The sequence below is a fragment of the Cupressus sempervirens genome, chromosome 1, assembly GCF_028749045.1.
Source record: "Cupressus sempervirens isolate cs-2001-9-10 chromosome 1, ASM2874904v1, whole genome shotgun sequence".
NCBI lineage: Eukaryota > Viridiplantae > Streptophyta > Pinopsida > Cupressales > Cupressaceae > Cupressus > Cupressus sempervirens.
Genome location: NC_143118.1, coordinates 200114081 through 200133491, shown reverse-complemented (window position 1 = coordinate 200133491; position 19411 = coordinate 200114081). Strand labels below are relative to the sequence as shown.

The 19411-nt window shown below is 40.0% G+C and overlaps 1 protein-coding gene across 2 annotated transcripts in view; it reads right to left on the bottom strand.

Annotated features, from left to right (window-relative positions):
• Window positions 1-18483, bottom strand: part of LOC149576816 (PTB domain engulfment adapter) — a 52759-nt gene extending 34276 nt beyond the window's left edge. For both annotated transcript variants that reach the window (XM_089822271.1, XM_089822363.1), the window contains exon 1: window positions 18158-18483. In XM_089822271.1, coding sequence (XP_089678397.1) covers window positions 18158-18376 — 219 coding nt within the window. In that variant the 5' untranslated portion in view covers window positions 18377-18483. The remainder of the gene's footprint in view (window positions 1-18157) is intronic.
• Window positions 18484-19411: the final 928 nt, after the last annotated feature.

Here is a 19411-nt window from a genome sequence, read left to right as displayed (position 1 = left end):
AGATGAGGATGAGGTTGCTTCATATACTCCCACTTCTCCTTACAAGCCAATTGTAAAAATTTGGTATACTCCCATGTTGGTCTGCCATGAGCAACTGAAATGCAGGTGGCCACAAGATCGGCTTTCCCAACTTCTCTCAGGTATCCTCCGGTAAGACATTCACGCCGGACCCTCCGTCAACAATTGTGTCTGTCAAAACATTTCCCAAAATCCCCATCTCGACAACTGCCGAATGTCTTCCCGTCGTGAGCGCCAGAAGCATTGGGTCTGTTGCCTTCGTTGGACTACTGTCCCTTCCTGTGTCCTCCGTTGCTTTCGAAAATGGTGTATGATTCAGAATGGCCGTCCGTAACTGGGGCATTGTGAGAAGAAGGTCACTTATCTTGACCGGTACCTCCGTTTGTAAGATCTGTCATACGATGTTTTGTTCCGCGGAGTTCCTTGCCAAGGTGTCGGTGATGTCTTTTAACTAAGATGTCTCTGCCAATGATGCCTTTCCAATTTTCACCTGCGCTTCCCCCAATTTTCTCTTTTCCTCCGCCGGCAGTTTTGCTTGCCTCTGCGTAATTGCCAGAACCTCCTCTTCATCCATGCCGACAGTGATCAAGTTTACTCCAAACTTTGGGCACTTGGCATCTTCCTGGTTGTCGGGTCCACACTATCTGCATAATAATTTCGGTGTGTTTGCCGCTGTACAATCCCGCGCAAAATGACCCCACAAATTACATGCTCGGCATTGAACAATCGGCCATCCATTTGCATCATACTAGGTTCGACTTCGACTCCCATTATTATTATTATTGTTCACATTGTTATTGTTATTTTGCCCTCTGCTATTATTCCTGTACGCACCCTGAGTGGCACCATCAATGTTTGCATTTCTGTTCCCTCCTGATGTGGAAGTTGCCTATGTAAGAAGCACTTGCGGAGATCCTCTGGTCTTCATGTTAAAGGGGCATTTCTTTGTCGAATGGCCCATGATCTAACAAATGTCACAGAATTGGTTCTTTGGACACGATCCTTTAGTATGACCGTCAGTCTTACACTCTGTGCACCACAGCTCACTGCCTTTTGGCTCCTTCTGCATGTTTTTAAACTCCTTCATCATGCGGATCATGTCCTCCTATAGGGCATGAACCTTCTTACTATTGCCTTCATCGTCGTTGCTATCATCTCTGGCAGGCTCATCATCATTCGAATTAAATGAGCTAGTCTTCGTCTTCTTCTTTGTCTTCAACTCACTTTCGAGGTCCAATGCCCTATTATAAGCTTCTGTATATGACAGTGGTGGCACAATTTTCATTTTCCTCCGCAACTTTGAGCGTAGGCCTTCCACAAACCATCTTTTCTGAAGTCCTTCTGCTGGCTTACTTTCCATTTTATTTATCAAATCTTTTAATTTCCTAGCGTAAACGCAAACGATTTTGTTCTTCCCCTGCTTAGTATTGAAGATCTCTGCTACAATTTCATTATCATCCCGCAACAGTTTAAATTCTGCCAAAAACTCCTTTTTAATGTTGTCCCAACTGTTTAGCTTTTGTGGATCTGTATCAGTAAACCAATCAAATGCTACGCCCCGTAAGGTGGCCAGAAATTGCCTCATCCAATCGTCTTCATCAGTTATCCCATTTGCCTTCCAAATTGTTTCACATGTTATGCAATGTCGAATGGGATCGGCCATACCATCGCCATTGAACTTTGGCAATTTCTCTTTTGGTCCCGCCATCATGATTGGTTTTTGTAAACAGGAGTTGCTCGGTCCTGCAACATTGGTGCTCTTCACTCCCACACCGGCGATCTGCAATCCCACACCAGCAAACTGCACTCCCACACCAGCAGTTTGCACTCCCACACCGACGGACTACACTCCCACACCGACGGACTGGTCTCCCACACCGGCGGACTGCACTCCCACACCAGCGGACTGTTCTCCCACACCGGCGGACTGTTTTCCCCCACCATAAGACTCAATAGCTGTGAACCTTGGTGAAGAAGGGTGCTCTGAAGTTGTCCCCTGCGGAAGTATATCCCAGACGAAGAGTTCACTCCACGCTCTTGCTCCATCGGCACTCCGAGCCGTGCGAGTCGATACTCTTCCATCTGGATTCTCTTCCCTCGGCGAACACAAATTCAAAAACTCCTCCCATGCTTCTTCCACCAATTCCACCCGCTGCCGAGTTTCCACCAACAAGTCTTCCGTGCTCCGGTTTCCATCGGCAATCTTCTGGAATCTCCTTCGGTGTTCAGCTTGCTGTGCCAGAATTAAATATTCTTGCGCAGTACGGATTCCATCTTTTCCCTTGACGTTATTTTGATCCTTGTTAAGTTGATTTGGCATTAATCTTCATTCCTCCCACTTTCAAGGTTCATAAGGCAACGGTGCCAAATGTTTACCGTACGAGTAAAATAAATCAATGCATACAGACAATGGAAACACAAATAGCATAACTCTTTAGATTATTCGCATATGCCAGAACATTACATTATGCTTGATAAGATGAATGATCAATCATGATTTACAATGATCCCAGACAAGATATAAATACTACCCGCCGAACCTTCTCGAAGGAGTCCGTCGGCCGCAAACATTATGTCCGCTACAAACTATTTACCCGTCGGCTACAGAATATAGAAACACCGATAACAATCACCCCGTCGGCTACAGAAACACTGACGATAATCATCCCGTCAGCTACAGAAACACCGACAACAATCATTCCGTCGGCTACAGAAACACTGACAACAATCTAGTCGGCTAACAAAAAGGGTCAAGCCAACAAGGTGGCTGACACATTGGGCAGGAGGATCACTTTGGTGTAGCAAATCCAACTCCAAAGCATTGGGATAAGTGCTCTTAAGGACCTTTATAAAGATGATACTGATTTTGGCCATATTTATCAGGTTTGTATTGGTAGGCAGGTATAATACTGATTTCTCTGAATTTCTCATCCAAGATGGCTTACTTTTCAAGGGACATCAGTTATGTATCCCTAGGTGTTCAATGAGGCATAATATTATTAAAGAAAAGCATTATGGGGGAACAAGTGGCCATTTTGGTCTAGATAAAACATTAGAGGCAGTTAGGAGGTATTACCATTGGCCAAAGATGCAAAATGATGTAAGAAAATTTGTGGAAACTTGTGTCATATGCCAACAAGCCAAGGGAACATCTACTAACCAAGGTCTTTACCAACCTCTTCCTATACCTTCTAGGCCATGGCAAGCTATTTCAATGGATTTTGTTATGGGACTCCCAAGGACAAAACAAGGGTATGATAACATTTTTGTGGTTGTGCACCATTTTAGCAAAATGGCACACTTTATATCCTGCAAGAGTACTCATGATGCATCACACATTGCACATTTATTCTTCAAGGAAATTGTTAGAATTCATGGGTTGCCTAAGTCTATTGTGTTAGATAGGGATGCCAAGTTCCAAGGTCATTTTTGGAGGACCTTGAATAAGAAGTTGGGAACAAATTTGCAATATAGTTCTGCCTATCATCCTCAAACGGATGGGCAGACAAAGGTCATAAACAGATCTCTTGGCAATCTCCTTAGGTGTTTGACAAAACAGTACACTCAAAGTTGGGATCTTTTGTTGCCACAAGCTGAATTTGCCTTTAATGACTCCTTGAACAGATCCACACATAAAACACCCTTCCAAACAGTCTATGGCATGCATCCCAAGGGTCCTATGGAGTTGAGGGAACTTCCAAATGATTTTAAAATCAGTGCTAAAGGAGAAGAGTTGGCAGAGATGATAAAACAAGTGTAGGAATAGGTAAAAGATAGTTTAGAGCAATCAGCACAAAAGTATAAGGCAATGGCAGATAAGAGGAGAAGAGAGGTGCATTTTAAGGTAGGTGACAAGGTATGGGCTTACCTCAGAAAGGAGAGGCTTCCCAAGGATTAGCACACCAAGCTTCAAATGAAGAAAATAGGACCTTGCACAATACTACACAAGTTTGGTGAAAATGCCTATGAAATCACTCTTCCACCATCTCTTTCAATTTCTCCTATTTTTAACATTGCTGATCTAACTCCTTTTAAAGGAAATATTGATGTGACAAGTACTAATGATGAGGAAGAGACACATACTGATTGGTTGCAGGAACTTCCACCAAGTCAACCCCTTCAATTGGAGAAGATCCTTGACACTAAGATCTACAAGAAGACCAGGCACGAGACTTATTTGCAATACCTTGTCAAGTGGAGAGGTCTTCCTGACATTGATGCCACTTGGATGACAAAACAAGACATCATTAAACATGGGTACACTTTGGAACAACTAGCCTCAAGTGGGAACTTGAGTTTCAAACAGCGTGGGCAACATGGTGCAGGAGCACCCCATCAAACCAAGTAGTCATAAGGTGTTCTCCTATCAAAACAAATGGCTTTAAGGTCTTCTAGGCCTTTTCAAAGTAGATTCTAACATTTTTGGTTATTTCTTGCAATATGACCCTATTGTGTGAACCCTTGACAACTTTGGTATTTCTATAAACCGGTTGATTCATGAGGTCGCAGGGGTCTAGTAGTCTTCTAGGGTCTTGTTAGAAGTCATAGGAAATGTTACAATCCTTAGAAGTCTTAATAAAGACATAAAAAGCAAAATAAGTTGCATAACTAGAACAATAATGCAACATTTATGCAATAATAAGGTTTTTTGTTTGTAATGGTTCCCTCCAATGGTCACAACCTTTGAAAATTGGTTGGACCAGTTGGAGGAAGGTCTTGATAAGCCCTTACAGGCGGGTGGAAGACATAGATTGTACTTTTCCTTTGAAATCAATAAAGAATCCATCATTTTTCCTGCAAAAAGACCGTCTTTTCATGCATTATACGGACTGTACGGATCAGGGGGCCTGGAGAGTTGGTTTTTATTGAAGATTGCTGAATCACCTTTCAAATGAGCCTACTCTAAACTCTTGATTCGCTGGGAGGCTGAAGATATATGGTTTTTTGTAAAAGTTGCTTTCAAACCATTACCACCTAGGGTTTTGAACAAAAATGCTGATTTTTCCCATTTCCACCCTTGGAAAATTCTGATTTTTGGTGGAATGGGAGGTTGTCTAATGTACATTAAGATTTTGGTGGTTTCCAAGCAGGAGTAGATGGTGGCTGTACAGAATTTGCACAAATGAGTTGGCATCCTCATGTGACAACTCTGCTGCATTATGAAAATCGATGATTTGCATGCCTCGGGGTTTGTGCCAGTAAGTGAAACTTTGGAAACTGCCTTCCCTTGTCCTAATCTAGCTGTTTGATGCTTTGGTTTGGTCCTTCCCTTTGGATTTTTGGTACTTCCTTCATTAAGGTGACCTAATTGGGGAAATTAGGCTTGTAGAACAGTCCAGTTTTGGAAGGCTTATAAATGGCTTCAGCATTTGTCCTTTTGGGGATTTAACAAACTCAATAAAGGGTACTTAGAATGCTGTTTGGTTTCTGTGGTCCTTTGGAAGATTTTGTACTTGTTGCATATTTTGTCTTTGGAAGGGCTAGTAACCTAAAATGCTGCATTATCTGGACAGAGTTATGAAATTTGAGTTTTGGTTGCTGTTTGGCCATGATTCCTTGGTATTGGTGTTATGTTGAACCCCTTAACATGTTGAGTCCTTATTTGTGAAAATCCACCATTCATGGGTGTTGAATCAAGTTTGCCAAGTATGGAGTTGTATGGATTAGTGATGTTCCATTAGTATTGTCTTTGTGTCATGGTGTAGAAGTTTGGGTGTATGTCTGTCCTTTTGGATTGAAACCAGCATTATGCTTATTGTGCCCTAACCTGTGCATTAATAGGTGTATCTCATAAAGAGATTTTGTAGACACCATGTGCTCAAATAAGTTACCAAATCCTGTGTTGTCAACAAGACAACTCATATGACTATGCATATTCCTAAGTAAACTTAAGAAAAGTGTAATAATAATTAATTATTTACACTAACACCAATTATTCATCCTTCACCTTTAGTGATTCCTTATGTAGAGTTGTTGATTGAGACTTCCATCATTCCAATTCAACGGGATCCATCATTTTCTTCCAAATTTGGAGAACACATTTGAGGGAATATCTCTACACTTCGATGACAATCACGGCACTCCTATTGTCAAATCACCATTGTCTTCAGAGCTAGTTCTGCATCAATTTCCACATATCCCTAGTCGGTCACCTTCTTCATTGATTGGGCACATATCTAATTGGACTGTGCCATCTTCATCTTCTGCAAACAAGGAGACTTCTACGCAGATTTCAATGATATCACCGTACATCTTCATGCTTCTTTAGGTCAATTCCTATCTAAAATGGAATGCATTCATACAATTGTACTTGGTTTTGTTTCATCTAAAAGGGAAAGAAGTTGTTTGTAGAGGAAAATTGGATCATGGTCTTCGGGTTTGCAGAACATTAAACATTGTGGGGGATTGCCCGGTCTCTTTCTTTGCAGCATATGAGGGGAATATTGCATCTTTGTGATGAATGCATTCTTTGGGGGATATTGACAACGAAACTATTCATCACTTGTATGTATGATTATCTTTCACACTCTCTCTTTTAGAGAGGGTTCTTTTCCAATGTGTGGTTCTGCTCCTTTTCTCTATTTGTGAAAGATAGTTTGTAAAAGGGTACCTAAAATGGCCACATAGCTAAGATTTGTCATGCATCGTCCTTGCATATGGGGGGAATATTGTATCTTGTGATGGATACATTCTTTGGGGGATATTTGTCATGTCCCCTCTTTAACTCTTTCTAGTAGTGGCATGAAAGTTAGCCTACTATGGAGTCTCGTAGGCTGGCAGTGGTGATTAGGGACTCAGACAAGGTTTTTAACGTCCGGATTTGGTATTACAGGCAGTAGTAGATCAGTTGAAAGTAGTTCCTTGATTTTAGAAGGCAGTTCCTTGATCATAGGAGGAGATTCCTACCTTTTAGGAGGTGGTGACCTTTTTTAGAGTTGAGGTTCTATGAGATCACCCCCTGGTCTCAATTTCAAGGGATTTGGGTGTGTTCCCTATTTTTTAGGAGTATCCCTAAATTTGTAGGTGAGACTACCAATTGGCCCAGGTTGTCCGGCATCAGTCATAGGCAGGTGACAAACTCAGTTTCATGTTTTAGAGGTGTTTGGGTTGTCCCTTGGCTACTTGGAAAATATTTTAATATATTTCAATATTCTCCCAAGTTAGCATTTTAATAATTTAAATAAGGCAAGTATTTAGCCATTTTGGAGTAATAAGGAGTTTTCTGGCTCCATCTGGATAAATTTGCCTATGTGTGATAGCTTGTTGGAAAGAGCTTAGTCTCTACTATTTGATTATCACTTACCGGGACCTATTTGATTCTTGGAGCTATTTGTCATTAATAAAGTAATGATTTCTTTCTATTTGGATGCTGATTTCTTTCTATTTGGATGCCTTTACTGAGGAAAATAATGTTATATTATAAAGTTCAAATGAATTCCACTTTAGGGTTCTTTTAGGGTTTGAATTGCCTTAGAGAGGGGATATAAGGAGAAGGCAAAATAAAGGCGATCATCTTTATCATTTTGTCAACCTATTTTGGACGTCATTGCTCTAGAAGAGCATTTATTCCTCACTTAGGACGCAAACCCTAGTGCTAAGAGCAAATTTGCTGGGACGTAGCCCTCAACAAGATCAGATTCGAAGGTTCTTATACATACAGTTTAATCAAGGCAGAGGATCGATTTCTAGTATTGCAGTCACACTTTGCAGGCAATGGATTTTTAGGGAAGGCAGCCACTTTGGTTCAGCCTAGCATTTCTTTGCTACAGCTCACGTGAGGAATTATGGAGTGTTTTACTGCAGCAAACTGGAGTTGTTTTATTGCAGCAGCTTGGGCTTTATTGTTTACCGAATAGATTAATTGATTAATGCACACAAACAATGAGCAAGAACAGCAAATCTTGTTTTATTATTCGCATATGCCAAGAGATTACATACAGAGCATAAGATGATTTACAATGATCCCAGACAGAGTATAAATACTTCCCGCCGAACCTTCTCGAAAGGATCCATCGAGTACATAACAATACTAATCTACCCATCGGCTACAAAATCTTTACCGACAACATGAACTCGTTGGCTACACAGTTTCTACCGATGACAGCATCCCCCCCAAAAGAAAAGTCATCTCTTGGCAACTTCTAACAAAAACAAGAGACCACAAAATACAATAGAGAAAAAATATACACTGGAAAGAAGGTTGTAATCCTGAAGAATGTTTCTGCCAATGCAACTCATAGACCTGCTCCGTCCAAATGCTCAAATCCTTCTGAATCTGTGTGTTAACCTCTACGGCTTCCTTCAGGAGAAGCGCTGCATCCATAGCCTGGGTCTTTACTAACTATAATTCTTGCTCAGCCGCTTCCTTATCCCATAGCAGTGTTGCACGCTCAACTGCCCATGTTGCTTGCTGGCTGGCCAAATCTGCAGTAACCTTTTCCCTAGCCTCATTTTCTGCTGCTAGAGACCTCTCCACTGCAACCCTGTCCGCCTCCGCACGCCTACGAGCATGGTAGACTTCTTTGTACAATCCTACTATCTCATGTGCCAGCTTCTCCATGGAAGTGTTGCACAGACCCAACTCCAACTCGGTGGCCCAATCCGCCAACATCTCTGGTGTCTCAACTGTTGACCAACCTCTGTCCTCAAAACATGAACGGAACCGCTGCAAACAAATCCCCTTGATATAAGCTCGAACCAAATGCCACTCCCTCCACCGAGTCATAACCTGCAATGCCACATTGTGTCTCTTCTGTAGCGCAACCTGCATAGCCCTGAGGTAATCTCTGCATCTATCCTCGTCTGACCCATAATCCTCCTTTGGCACATCGTCCATGGTCCACTTCCCATCAGTATTCGTCTCTGCTACCGCCATTGTCATCATGTCCATATCTGGTGCCACCTCCTCCTTCCTGGGCACACCCTCTGACTGTGGAACTGCCACCTCCTGTGGCTTTGATACGGCTGCTGGTCCTGGAGGGACTCCTCCATGGCTGGGGGACTGAATAGATGGTCTGACCTCTGCAGGAATGAGCCGGAACTGCTGCCTCAAAAATTCGCTCGCTCTATCGATCACCTCCATTTTCTCAGGTTGCTCTGACTGTGCCTCTGTCAACAAGGAAGATGAAATAGTGACCACAGCATCTGAACCAATCACATCCAAATGAACCTGGGGTTCAGACTCTGGCACTGGCAACACTATCAACTCTGGCTCTGCTGGTGTAACAGGGTCTGGCGTATAATCCTGGGAAGGCAAGCCCTTGGTCACAGCTATAGGAGACACAACATCCGCCGCAGTCGTGGAGAAAGCAACATCTGGAGTGGTCGTCGGTGCAACAACATCTATCGTCGGTGGGACACCCTTAGCCACTGCCTGTGGGACATCTACTACTATTTGTGGGACATCTGCCACCGTCGATGGGGTCATAACAACTGGTGCATGACGCTAACCAAACAAGGGAATGTGTGAAGTGGTGGCGGACAAGTGTGCCGAAATTGACAATTGCAGCGGGGTGAAAAATGTTGGCTCGCTAACTGCTGGTTCGCTGCCAACTTCTGCAGAAGTACTCTCTTCCTCGTACTCAGCCCTGCTACTCTTTGAAGTCTCCTCCCGTCCGCTGTCGATATCCCCATGAGCCTCCAATCCTCGAAATACCTTCTTCTGTCCCGCTGTTGTTCCACCCATGTCCAAATGTCTCCAATAGAATATTGGAGGCTCTCCTTGCACCAACTTTCCCTGTGGAGGAGCTTCAAAATCATCCATTGGTATCTGATTAACTGCTGCCTCCAGAAACAAACCGATGGCATGGTGCGGCATGAAGAATGTGCGGTGCTGGAGTGTCATGAACTCCTCCATCCTGTCGGCAAGAACTGTAGCCCAATCATACACCGTGTTGTTCATGATGCCATTCATGAATACAATCTATGGCAATGCTATATCCAAAGCCCAAGTTGCCCCTGTCAACTTGCTCTTAATGACATCCATAATGCACCCCTAGTGGCCTTCCCAAATAAGATCTCGCCGAAGCCCTCTGCATTTAGATCCCTTTACCACTAACTCCATCTCCTCAGGTGTAAGATCACGGCCCACTAGTCATATCCAATATTCTTTCCATTCCTAAGACAGCTTGTGGTTCTTGATTTCCACCTTCCAACCACCTGGCCCAGGGATGCCGAAAACCCTAGTGAAATCCTTAGGTTTAAAAGAAATCGTCATTCGATGCTTTTTGTACAAAAATGTGTTGGTTTTTCTGTGCTGATTATATGCTTCTATCATAGTTCGCAAAACTGATTCAAACAATCGAATGGAAAAAACTGGAAGCTGAATGGCCCAATGCACCTGTGCTCGTATGAAAATCTCTTTAATTACCTCTGTGTCTGGAGTCTCTTACCACCATCTTCGGCATTCGCTACCATTGAGTCCCTCAAACTGAACAATAAGATGTGTGAGTTCAGCTCTTACTTTTTGTTTCTTACTGTTGGAAGCGGATGGCCCTGCAACTCGAATTGGGGCACCAAATGTTTACCGCATAAATTAATTGATTAATACACATAGACAATGAGCAAGAACAGCAGATCTCCTTTTATTATTCGCATATGCCAAGAGATTACATATAAAGCATAAGATGATTTACAATGATCCCAGACAGGGTATAAATACTTCCCGCCGAACCTTCCCGAAGGGGTCCATCGGCTACATAACAATACTAATCTACCCGTCGGCTACAAAATCTTTACCGACAACATGAACCCGTCGGCTACACAGTTTCTACCGACAACATTTATCATTTGAACTTGTTTGGCTGTAGCTGGTTCGCATCTTCAGCTGGCGTCAACCTTACTTGAATTGCATCTGTATTTGGACTATTCTAAAATAAATCAGAGTCTGCAGGTACAGTTTTAGAATCATTTCCAGATTAGTATGTATTGTTGCATATGATTTTTATCACTTCTATTTTATTAGTTAATGTTATTTATTCATTGTAATAGCTATGTTCAGAAAAATACAAAAAGAAACAACATTCTTCTGCAACTTTTGTCTAGCTCTATAAGATCAAAAGAAATCCACAAGAAAATATAATTTATATAATTAAACATTATAGCAGCAGCAAAGCAAATATCCGTTTGGGATATTTCAATGGTATCAGAGAATCAAACCTGCCAACCTATTGGGTTAGTTGCAAGTCAATACCATGGCTAGAATTAAAAATGGGCACTCTAAAGTTTCATCCTCGTCAACAGGTACAAGTAAGATGCCTCCTACTAAGACTTTCAATGATGCAATAATGAGCGGCTACCATTAGCATCGTTCTCTTCCTAAGGAGATACAAGACATGTTTGCATTCACAGAATTTATGGGTATACCAGATGTCGAGGATGATTTGGTATCCAAAAGTTCATCTTAGCAGCAAGGAAGGAAAGAAGAATCAAAGGATAGAAAAGAAAGTATTGGGAGAGAAGATAAGTCAACAAGGGAAACAAGGACCAGCAATAACCAACAAAAGGAATTACCACATGAAGATCTTGAGGGGGTATCAAAAGAGGATATTGAAGAGAGCCCTGCTCTTCAATGTTAGTCCACATCCATTGCTTATGGATTTACACATCCATAAGCTTGTTTTGGAGAGCCAACTAAAGGTTGGTGAAGCAAAGGTCATTGCAACCTTGTCACATTTTGAAAGTTCCCACAAGTTAGTAAAGAGCTACATTTGGAAGGTCCAACTTGAGGGAAGGCATAAATGTAAAGAAGAGGCTTCATCAATCTCTGATTTGCATGTGCTTAAGACAGCCATGAAGGCAATTGAGAATAATTACTTAAACCTCCTTTCAAATAGAGATCATTTTCTTGACCTTGGTGTTATTTACTCTTTTGCTTTGAGGGGGAAAGAAGAGGAGATTGATCAGCTTATTTCAGAACTTTTAAAAGTTAGAGAAACTTTGGGAAATTCTCAAGTAACTCTCTTCATGGCAGAAAATCAGATTGAAGAATTGAGTAGGGAGTTGAGTTTAATCCATGCTTTACCTACAATATCAGAAAATCAATGGGAGGAACATTGTGTGGAGCTGAGTCTACTACATTCTACTTCAGCTCAATCAGAAAACTTGCCTCTTGCAACAACCCATTCGGATAGACACCATATTCATGAGGTGAATGAAGAAGAGGAACCACTTGATGATACATTATCTAGTGACACCAGTAATTCCATTAATACTAAGGATATACAAGATGATTCCAAAGAAGGTATAGAGGATTCCAAAATTCGGAGTTTGGATAGCAGCAATTTTACTTCCCATTCTCATGAGTTTGCTGCCTATAGTCTTGAAGAAGTTGATGACATACTCTCAGTCATTGTTGATAACCCCTTTTACGAGATGAGTGCTAATTTGATTTTAGATAACCCACTCTTTGAATTGGATGATGAGGAGGCTCTTGATCTTGATGACACAAATGATATGAGGAGCTCAATCTTGGAGTATGATTGTGAAGTTGAGCATACACTTGGTGGGCCGGCCACTCAAGAGTTGCCCCTTATGGGCATGGATGGCACATATACTTTTGTTAAGAGGTGGCCTCATGGTTTCCTTGACGAGGCAGAAATAACCTTGCTGATTGGTGACTTTGTACTCTTCAATCCATTGAGGATTAGTGACTATCCTGATGGGGATCCTATGACTCATCCGAGCTTTTCACTATCTACATTAGGTTTTCAACAGTATGGGAGTGTTGGGGGGTGTCCCTATAGGTTAGCGACAAAGTGGAGAGTGTTTGTTGTTGATTGGAATTGGTTTGATAGTATGTTTGATATCACTTGTGTTGCCGGTTAGAGTTATGATAGTGAAATAGGGTGGCCATTGTTGATAGTGTTTAAGCATGCAAGATATTACTCACCCATAGTTATGGTGTCCTGCATACACAGAAGGTTACTTGATAGTGATGATGATAATATGAAGTTATTCTACATCACACACAGTATGACATATATTTTGTTATGGGACCCAGGTATTGATTCGCGAGATACATCACTTTACACAGACTTCCATAAATTTCTTCATGGTTTGGAGTGTTTGGGCATTTTTGTCAGAATGGAGCAATTGGTTGTACATTTGAGAGATATGGAGGATCGCATGTTGTGTTTGAGCATGTTATTTTGTCAGTTTCCCCGGATTGCATCAGGTTCAAGGATTGTTAGTAGGGACCTCACGGAGACGCATTGCCAGTATGGGTTTGCACATCTATTCAAAAAGGTGCAATATGAATATGTTGCATTTTTTTTTTAATTGGTTTGGAATCCAGGAATCGACATGTATAATACACTCCTCCAGTGGATTTATGGTGAGATGCTACACTTTGAAGATCTTGATGTTTATATCAAAGTAGCGCAACAAAGGACATGGGTGCGTTGATTGCACTTGGGCAAGTATTGTTATAATACTACGTATCATATGTCGATTGCTATGACCCCATCTAGAGCACTCTACAGTTACGATGCTCTACCTTTTGTTGATCTGGCAATTAGTGATAGCAAGGTTCCTTTGGCATAGGATTGGGTACAGGAGAACTAGGACATCATGAGATTTCTCAGAGAGAATCTTCAATAGGGACACAAAATCAGCAGAAGGTCTACGTTGATTGACACAAGATTGAGAGGATATTTGAGGTGGGGGATATGGTGTACCTACAACTGCAACCTAAACGACAGAGCACCCTTAAAAGGGTTGGAGCTGAGATGCTCAAACCTCATTTTTATTAACCATACAAGATTATCAGGTGTGTTGGAGAGGTTGTGTATGAGATTGAGTTACCATCTGGTAGTAGGATTCATAATGTGTTCCACGTGTCATGTCTGAAAAAGGCACAGAGACAACATATTATACCATCTCCAAATCTACCTCCCTTGGATGAGGAAGGTGAGCTAACATTGGTTCCTGAGGAGATCTTGGAAGAGAGGGAACACCAGTTGAGAAGTAGAGTGATTCGAGAGCATCTGATTCACTGAAGAGGTCTCCCTATAGAGGGCACCACTTGGGAGGGCAAGAATATTTTACAACATCCAGCTTTGCAGTTGCTTGTGGGCAAGCATCTCAAAGAGGGGAGGATTGTCATGTCCCCTCTTTAGCTCTGTCTAGCAGTGACATGAGAGTTAGCCTATTATGGAGTCTCGTAGGTTGGCAATGGTGATTAGGGACTTAGTCAAGGTTTTCAACGTTTGGATTTGGTATTACAAGCAATAGTAGATCAGTTGAGAGTAGTTCCTTAATTTTAGGAGGCAGTTCCTTGATCATAGGAGGAGATTCCTACCTTTTAGGAGGTGGTGACATTTTTTAGAGTTGAGGTTCTATGAGATCACCCCCTGGTCTCAATTTCAGAAGATTTGGGTGTGTTCCCTATTTTTTAGGAGTATCCCTAAATTTGAGGGTGAGACTACTAGTTGGCCCAGGTTGTCTGGCATCAGTCACAGGCAGGTGACAAACTCAGTTTCATGTATTAGAGGTGTTTGGGTTGTCCCTTAGCTACTTGGGAAATATTTTAATATATTTAAATATTCTCCTAAGTTAGCATTTTAATAATTTAAATAAGGCTGTGTTTAGCCATTTTGGAGTAATAAGGAGTTTTTTGGCTCCATCTGGATCAATTTGTTTGTGTGATAGCTCGTTGGAAAGAGCTCAATCTCTACTATTTGATTATCACTTACTGGGACCTATTTGATGCTTGGAGCTATTTGTCATTAATAAAGTAATGATTTCTTTCTATTGGAACGTCTTTATTGGAGAAAATAATGTTATATTATAAAGTTCAAATGAATTCCACTTTAGGGTTCTTTTAGGGTTCGAATTGCCTTGGAGAGGGGATATAAGGAGAAGGCAAACTAAAGGTGATCATCTTTATCATTTTGTCAACCTATTTTGGACGTCATTGCTCTAGAAGAGCATTCCTCACCTAGGATGCAAACCCTAGTGCTGAGAGCAGATTTGTTGGGACGTAGCCCTCAACAAGATCAGATTTGAAAGTTCTTATGCATACAATTTGATCAAGGCAAAGGATCGATTTCTAGTATTGCAATCACACCTTGCAGGCAGTGGATTTTTAGGGAAAGCAGTCACTTTGGTTCAGCCTAGCGTTTCTTTGCAGCAGCTCAAGTGAGGAATTTTGGGGTGTTTTATTGCAACAAACTGGAGTTGTTTTATTGCAGCAACTTGGGCTTTATCATTTGAACTTGTTTGGCTGTAGCTGGTTCCCATCTTCAGCTAGAGTCAATTTTGTTTGAAGTACATTTGTATTAAGACTATTCTGAAATAAATCAGACTCTGTTGGTACTGTTTTAGAATCATTTCCAGATTAGTATGTATTGTTGCATATGATTTCTATCACTTCTATTTTATTTGTTACCATTATTTATTCATTGTAATACCTATATTCTGAAAAATACAAAAAGAAACAACATTCTTCTACAACTTTTGTCTAGCTCTATAAGATCAAAAGAAATCCGCAAGAAAATATAATTCATATAATTAAACATTATAGCAGCAGCGGAGCAAATATCCGTTTGGAATATTTCAATATTGACAACGAAACTATTCGTCACTTGTATATATGATTATCTTTCGCACTCTCTCTATTAGAGAGGGTCCTTTTCCTATGTGTGGTTCTTCTCCTTTTTCTATTTGTGAAAGATAGTTTGTACATGGGTACCTAAAATGGCCACACGGCTAAGACCCATCATGCATTGGTTTGGTAAATGAAAATTGAACTTATGACCAGACTATAATGGTTTAAGGATTTTTTCTGATTTCTTAATGCTAATCTGCATATGTTGTTTGCAGGTTATAATAATTCAGAATGTATATGCACCAAATAAATATTCAGATTTGAGAAATAAGTCTTAATGATTTTATTACTGGTACGATCTGCAGAGATAGAACTATTTGTATATTTCAATGGTTCTTGTCTCTTGACTTTATTCATATATATACACCCACCAATGGTCATAACAAGGGCAGACATGTCTATTCAATCTGAAGAGACACAATGATTTATTATTTCAAACAAAAAAACGATCCTAATTGAGTGTTTACAGTTTATCAAATAAACATTTATAAACATCGATCTTAATTAGGTGTTATTGGATAAACAAATAGTCACCAATCTGTATAAAGCAAGGACCACAAAATCGATCAATGGTTGATTGATTTAGCAAAATAATAATGCTTGATTCAAAAGAGATTGCTCAGATTTCAGACTTAGCATGATATGGACGATAAGGTTAATTGCAAGGATGGTTTTGCTGATGGCAAGAATAATGTTTATGTCTGTGTGTATGTATGTATAGCAGTTCACCATGCACACACATACAGTTGCCAGGTCTATCTTTGAATTCTGACTGACACTACCATATCTTAACAGTTTGTTTCCCTCTAAGTTGCACTTAATGAGGTGTGTTGGTGTGAATAAGGTATTTTATCTAACTAATTTATTTGTAGGTCCTACTTGCATGTCAAGTTTACATAGGTAATAGGAACCTTTATAGAAGTCTCAATTGTCAGCGACATCTTATTTCATTTAATTCTTGAGTCCTAGGTCATTTAGTATTTGTTTGAGTTAGCTGTTTCATATTATATCATTAAGACACATGGCATTATCGTGTCTAGTTCTATCTCTTATCCTTCGTATAAACAAGGCTATTGTACACTATGTATTATTGATCATCATTTGATCATGTCCCATAAATGAAAATCTTAATATCAAGCAAGCTCATTTCTTGCATACTCTCTTATGGAAAGTTGTATTTGTTTTTGCAGGTGATCCTAGTGGGCCAAGCTAATCCTCAGCTCCTACACCAGTCATGTATGTGCTGCATTCTTAGAACAACTCTATTTTCAATTAAAAATAACTAAATCCAACTAAGGCCAGCTTTGCCCTTATGGATAGAAATCAGATTTTGCAATGTCTTTGTAATGCAGTCTAATAATGAATTTTGGAAACATCATATCAAAACGTATCATTAACCTATCTAGTCAAGATGAACTCAAGCTGTAATGTTAATGCAGTTTTCAAAATAAAGCCTGAGGCTCACTTCTGGCATCTTATCTATGGATAAGAACTGCCTTAAAATCCTGACCTAACTCAGTGTTTACTTATCCAACCTTTCAATTTGGGTTGCAGAGTTTTGATAATTAAACTGAGCAGAAGGGGATAAGTTGGTAATTTTAATTAATGAGTTGATGAGAATGAGGGCTCAAAGCTAACCCACGTGTTAGGCCATACAAATTCAAAGCTTAAACAGTACGGATACTCTCTTGCAGGATGTACACGTCGATTGCCCAACAGTTTAGGGATTACACCTTTATTACAAGAAGAATCAACCTAGCCCTCCGAACCATAAAATCCCAACAGTATCACCTCTGAAAACTTAGAAAGAAGATTGATTTAACCTATTCCACTGCGATCAAATTCTGAGAAGCAGAATTAAGCCCCAGCTACAGTAGCTGGTTAAATGGGCCAAATATTTTACACCTTGGTTAATCAAAATCCTATTTATCAATTGACAAGGATGATAATATGTTTCTTGATTATGTCATCTACCAAGGTTCAAACATATGGAGATATGATTGAGGCAAACTTGACCTCTGCATAAATTTGTGGGACTGACCTTTGCATGAATTTGTGGGACTATTTCCTACTCAAATCAATTTAGCCAAAGAACAGCTTCTGACTTAGATTTGTGCATACCCATCATAATGTGTAGGCTTAATCTAATGACAGACATGCCAATATCTATGTAATACAATTCTTCCTATTAAGAATTATTCATCTGCAATTTTCTGATATGCCAGTCATTTCAAAAAAAGATAAATACAGTCGAGAGATAATCAAATTTACACAACAAGATGGGTTCCAGAAAATGAATAAAGTACGCTAGAGTTTTGTCAATTTCACAGCAGATATGAGGATGGTGGCAATGTTCTAAATTACCATATGAACTTCGCTTTACCATACTTCACAGAGCGACATAAGCTTAAGCGTAAGTGCCATAATCGCAATGGGTACTTTGAGTTCATTAACAATTTCAAGATTGAATGAGTGCGGAACAGCCACATGTATAGAGGAAAGTTTGTTGTGAGGAACTAAATAGATACTGACCGGGCCACAAGCATGTTGAGGCTTGAAGAGAACGATGAAATGTTGGAGGTCCCAGCAGGCCATTGAATAGGCAGTGGAGAAAGCCCATTGTGCAGGCCCAGGTGTTGCCCTCAGCCTCATGCTCCCCACATATACTTCGTACTCGCACCCGTCGCTATGCCTTTGTCTCTGTACTGTTGCATGTGCAAGCACCACTCTACTTGTTATTGCAAACGCCATTATGAAAGCACAATCGAGTGATCACCTTCCCTCGCATTATCGCAAACGGTCAGAATATAAAGTTGCTGTTTTGCCCCCGAGTATTAGAGACGAACAGGGGAGAGGACCTTTAGGAGGGGGATTTTTTAACAACATCCCTATTAATCATGTTTTATTGATTTGCTAACATAATATCTTATGATTTATTATTTTTCAGATACTATTGAGACTAATATCTTATTATTAATTTAAATACTTACCATTAAATCAAGGAATGTTGACAACTATTACAACCTATTCAACTAGTGAATCATATCCCTCGTATTTACATTTGAAATTGTGAGATTGATATTTCACTTTTTCGTTCGTGTAAAATTTTCTTAAACTTTATGAAAGTAAGTCGTTATATATATTTTTTTTTAATAATCTTTTGATATGTTTTGTTTGGAAGTTTAAATGTTAAGATAAGAATTTTGAAACAAGACAAAAGAAAGCCTGTAAAATTAATAATGTGTCTGTTTTATATCTTCACTCATGAGATCAATTTTACGACAGTTAAAATATAGAAAAAAAAAAAGGAGAAGACTCAAAAATTATAATGGTTTGTCTAAAACATTGTGAATTAATTCAATTTTGAAAAACACTCTAGGACCTCTTGTACATTCCAGTTGGGTAGTATGGAGGCAGCTTCTCTAAAAATATTGTGAGTTTGGAGAATATTTATATGTGAGGGGTCTTATGAATTTTTTTAATTTGTAAAGCTTTAAAAATTTAGCTCCTAAATTTAAGGAAGTTTGTAGTTCGAGAATTTAGAGTGAAGATGAGTCTAGGATTTTAAATTTATCATTTAGTTTAGGTGGGAAAATTTATCTAAGTTAGTGGGTCTATGTCCAGCCCCACCCCATTTTCACCCATTAAATTTAAGAGGACTAAAAAGTCGAACCTCCTATTTTGTAGGAAAGGATCTCAAATAAACCTTCTTGAATATTCAATATTGATCATGAAAATAAAAATTGTCATTAGAGACTAATGTAAAAAGGTAGTATTTTTTATTAC